At 42.6% G+C, this 4,615-nt stretch overlaps 1 protein-coding gene across 1 annotated transcript; it reads left to right on the plus strand.

Moving 5' to 3' along the window:
• The first annotated feature begins 222 nt into the window (after window positions 1–222).
• Window positions 223–3,827, plus strand: LOC105208755 (possible lysine-specific histone demethylase 1). The gene is made up of 4 exons (XM_011178782.3): window positions 223–874; window positions 1,032–2,302; window positions 2,364–2,902; window positions 2,968–3,827. The coding sequence occupies exons 1-4, from the start codon at window positions 395–397 to the stop codon at window positions 3,567–3,569; spliced, it is 2,892 nt and encodes a 963-aa protein (XP_011177084.1). The 5' UTR covers window positions 223–394; the 3' UTR covers window positions 3,570–3,827.
• The last annotated feature ends 788 nt before the right edge of the window (window positions 3,828–4,615 follow it).

The raw sequence follows: 4,615 nt of genomic DNA on the forward strand, positions 1-4,615 counted from the left end.
TTTAGTTTTTTCAAGTAAACTATTTAGAATTTTATTTGTTCCTAGCGCCATCTGTATTTATTCTTTAGAAACGAAAAAGCGAATTCTTCAAATTTTCTAATATTAACATTTCCACTGTAGAGTGCGCTAAGTGCTTCATCGCATTTAGCAAAGTCACACTCCCTAAAGACTCACTTTTAGGGTTTGCTTTTAATAAACATTTCATTCAATATTAAACTATTATTTGCAACTCTGTGCACGTCAGCGTACGAGACATAAACAAAACTTCGCTCGAATAGTTTTAACAAAAACTGGTGGAAAAAATATTTAGAAAATCTAGAAAAGTGTTAAAAACATGCGTAAGAGATATAAAAACTGTGTGCGTTAGTAAAAAGTAGAGAGTGTAACGTTTAAAATGGAGAAAAACAATGTAGTCAGCACCGGCGTGTCTTCGCTGCCCACACAAACATCGGGAGCAGCGTCAACTACTACAGCAGTAACGGCGGCGACAGCAGCTGTAATGGGCGGGAGCAGTGTCGCCGGCACCGGCAGCGTCTTCCAACAACATCAGCAGCTATTGGCGAAAAACACTAACAACAACAGTGCTAGCAGCAATAACAACAATAACAATAGCAATAATACAAATACAAATAGCAGTACAACAACAACGGCTACAAGTAGTAGCAGCTTGGGCACAAATACGGAAACAATCGAGTGTGTAACGCTGATAAGCGATGATTCGGACGTGGAGGAAATGTCACCAAAACGTAAGGTACCCGCAAGTGCTGTTGGCAGTGGAACGCCGAATAAAATCAAATACGATGATGATTCCAATGATGCACAAGGTGGTGCTGCGGGCGATGAACGACGCACCAGCAGACGAAATAAACCAAAGGTATTGTAATAAAGTGCTAGCTGTAAAAGCTCTTTATGTGTCTTTGTTGTAACGAATGACAGTTGCAAACGCGCACACGTAATACAATTAGGGCTTAACAAACAATACAAATGTATTAGAATGTGTAAGTTCAAGCAAGTACATATCTCAATTACAGGTTGATTACTACAACAAACCGACCAGTGGCAATACGGATTCAGGTGACAAACCCAGTACGCCCTCCAGCTCATCAGCAGCTGGTGGCGGCGAACGCCGTTCGGAGAGCAGTAAAACGCGCAAATCGGAAACGGCACGTAGTCCGTTCCCCAAAGAGATCACTGATCCGCGTGAGGCAGCGGCAGCTGCCGCAGAAGCTTATAAAGAAATTTTGACTGGTCTAGAGGGTGCTGCTTTCCAGTCACGTCTACCTTTTGACAAGATGACCTCCAATGAAGCTGCCTGCTTTCCTGATATCACAAAAACTGGTTTAGTGGCGCAACGTGTTTTCCTCAATATACGCAATCGGCTCTTACAAATGTGGATTGAGAATCCAAAGCAACAGCTTATTGTGGAAAATGCCATAAAGGATATGGAACAACCGTTTGATAGTGATCCAAATTTAGTAAAGCGTATACATTCATTTCTGGAGCGACATGGTTTCATAAATTTCGGCATATTTAAACGTTTACGTCCCATCCCCGCAAAGAAATTGGGTAAAGTTATTGTTATCGGTGCAGGCATCTCAGGGTTGGCAGCTGCACAGCAGCTACAACAATTCGGTATGGACGTAATTGTATTGGAGGCGCGTGATCGCGTGGGTGGGCGCATAGCCACTTTTCGTAAAAACAACTATATTGCCGATTTGGGTGCTATGGTTGTCACCGGCGTTTGGGGCAATCCTATGACTATACTAAGTAAACAGATTGGCATGGAAATGGTGCCCATACGACAGGCGTGTCCATTATATGGCGCATGTGGCAAACCAGTGCCCAAACACAAGGACGACATGGTTGAACGCGAATTCAATCGTCTGCTCGAGTCCGCCAGTTATCTTTCACACCAACTGGACTTCAACTACGCCAACGACGATCCCATCTCATTGGGACGCGCACTCGAATGGATTATAAAGCTACAGGAGAAGTCAGTGAAAGAAAAACAAGTTCAACACTTGACATTGCTGGCTGAGGCACAACGTGCCGTGCTAGATAATCAAACGCGCATCGCGGAGCTAACCGCTAAAGTAAAGAACTACAAAGAAACGCATGCAAAACTACTCAAAACGCGTACGCAACGTAGTGGTGATGGCGATACAGCATGGATTGAGCATGAATTTCAAATACGTTCCACACATTTTGAGTGGACCAAAGCGTGCAAAGAGTACGAAGAGCTGAAGAAAGAAGAAGAAACATTGGAGGCCAAACTCAAAGAACTCGAAAGCAATCCGCCTAGGTGTGTAATGCAGCTTTGCTTAAATATTTTTAATAAAATTCTTTTAAATACTCCATTCCAGTGACGTCTATCTCTCAGCGAAGGATCGTCAAATACTTGATTGGCACTTTGCGAATCTGGAGTTCGCCAATGCCACGCCACTCAGCAATCTCTCACTGAAGCATTGGGATCAAGACGATGATTTCGAATTCATCGGCAATCACACGACCGTGCGCAATGGCTACTCTTGTGTACCGATTGCTTTGACGGAAGGTTTGGACATACGCGTAAATACCGCTGTGAAAACGATTAAATATTTCCCCACTGGTGTGGAAATCGTCACGGAAAACTTGAAGACAAACAACTCGTCGGTGACATACAAAGCAGACATTGCGCTCTGCACGCTTACCCTGGGTGTACTTAAAATAGCCACCACAAAAGTGCAATCTCAACAGGCGAACACGGTTAAATTTGAGCCACCGCTACCCGACTGGAAGCAATCGGCCATACAGCGTTTGGGTTTTGGTAATTTGAATAAAGTTGTGCTTTGCTTTGATCGCATCTTCTGGGATCCAAATACCAATCTCTTTGGACATGTGGGCAGCACAACAGCTAGTCGCGGTGAATATTTGAAAATTATTATTTTCATAAAGTTTTTTTTTATAAAAATCATGTTTTTGTCGTAGGCGAACTCTTTCTATTCTGGAGCATCTCGCAATCGCCAGTGCTACTCGCGCTAGTCGCTGGACAATCGGCCGCCATAATGGAGAATGTTTCAGATGATGTCATCGTTGGTCGCTGCATTGCTGTGCTCAAAGGCATATTCGGCAATGGTTCAGTGCCACAACCCAAAGAGACTGTCGTCACACGTTGGCGTGCCGATCCCTGGGCACGTGGCTCGTACAGTTTCGTTTCTGTAGGTTCTTCTGGTAGCGATTATGATCTACTCGCTTCACCCGTTATACCACCGCATCCGACAAATAGCAATATCAATCAGGAGCAAGATGAGCTGCCACGTTTGTTCTTTGCCGGCGAGCATACCATACGCAACTACCCCGCCACGGTGCATGGTGCCTTCTTGAGTGGTTTACGTGAGGCTGGTCGTATAGCCGACTACTATCTGGGCTATCCCGAGGGTACACCACCTGATATCGGTTATTCGGTGGTGGAAGCGGCCAATACCGCTTCGGTGGGCGATAATGTGGACATTGTTGATATTGCACATTCAACGGATTCATCCTCAAAGACTTCGGAAGAGAAATCGAACACTGCCGATTCGAACGAATAGTGTGTAATGGTGGAGTTTGAACGTTGTGTATATGTATGTGTGTGTGTGTGTCTGCGTGCGTGCATGTCTCTAAACTGCATTCTTTTCGCATTTCGCTTTTCTTTTCTGCTGACAGCTCATTTGTCTTATAATTTTAGTTGTAATTATTTCATGCTACCTTTTGTATTTTATTTTCTTAGCCACAGAAGCGCACACTAGGTTATGTGCGGCTCATAAAATGGTTCGCATCTTAAGCGTTCGAATTGGACAACATATCAATTTGAGAAATTTGAATTCTTTTATAACCGTTAACGTACTATTTTGTAATGAAATTAACTAAACTACACCCAGCATGTGTGTGTGTGCGACCTTGCAGAACTCTTGACTTGTGTTTATATCTTTCGTTTATTTTAGCTTTGAAACGCAATTAATATTTGCAATGGTAGTGTGTTCGGAAACTGAAATTGAAAGTTCCATTTATTTACCTAACCTTAAATGTAATATTATTAGCAATAAATAAACACTGGACCTTTTACAGACAATGAATTGAATACAAAATGAAATAAAATCCCAACAATTTGTAATTTCTGAAAATTTGTTTGAAAATTTTTTCCATAGTTAAGTTAGGTTAGGTTAGGTTAGGTCAAGCGGTAGACCTCCACGACTGCAGATAATCCCACTTAGACAGTTTCGACTGCCCTCTGTGGCACCCAAATACTCGAGTAACGATTCGAATCCGACAATCACGATTCGACAAAGCGCTTGGACTCTTCCAAAGTTCTTAAGTCAGCTTATAGTGATTCAAGACAATTCCCTAGGTTAACCGAATGTGTGTGTTCGCTAGGTTAACCGAGGAGTTTTAACCTTAGTCTAGTGAAATCTGAACATTGGAGGAGGAAGTGCTTGGTTGATGCCTGTTCGTCTTCCTCTATATTAAATAGTTAATCTATAGAATATTTTTGAGGTTATGTCTCTTCTTATACTTTTGCTTCGACGTCGGTATTTTATCTGGCCAAGGCTGTCATTTGGTGATTTAAGTCTCGTTGTACTTATAAATACTCCTCAAG

The sequence above is a fragment of the Zeugodacus cucurbitae genome, chromosome 4 (assembly GCF_028554725.1).
Source record: "Zeugodacus cucurbitae isolate PBARC_wt_2022May chromosome 4, idZeuCucr1.2, whole genome shotgun sequence".
Classification (NCBI taxonomy): domain Eukaryota; kingdom Metazoa; phylum Arthropoda; class Insecta; order Diptera; family Tephritidae; genus Zeugodacus; species Zeugodacus cucurbitae.

Bases quoted from the DNA above. Each gene is read 5' to 3' on its own strand.
- LOC105208755 (XM_011178782.3), top strand. From the start codon at position 395: ATGGAGAAAAACAATGTAGTCAGCACCGGCGTGTCTTCGCTGCCCACA. The intron at 875-1,031 runs GTATTGTAATAA...TCTCAATTACAG, and splicing joins GCAGACGAAATAAACCAAAG to GTTGATTACTACAACAAACC. The intron at 2,303-2,363 runs GTGTGTAATGCA...ACTCCATTCCAG, and splicing joins CTCGAAAGCAATCCGCCTAG to TGACGTCTATCTCTCAGCGA.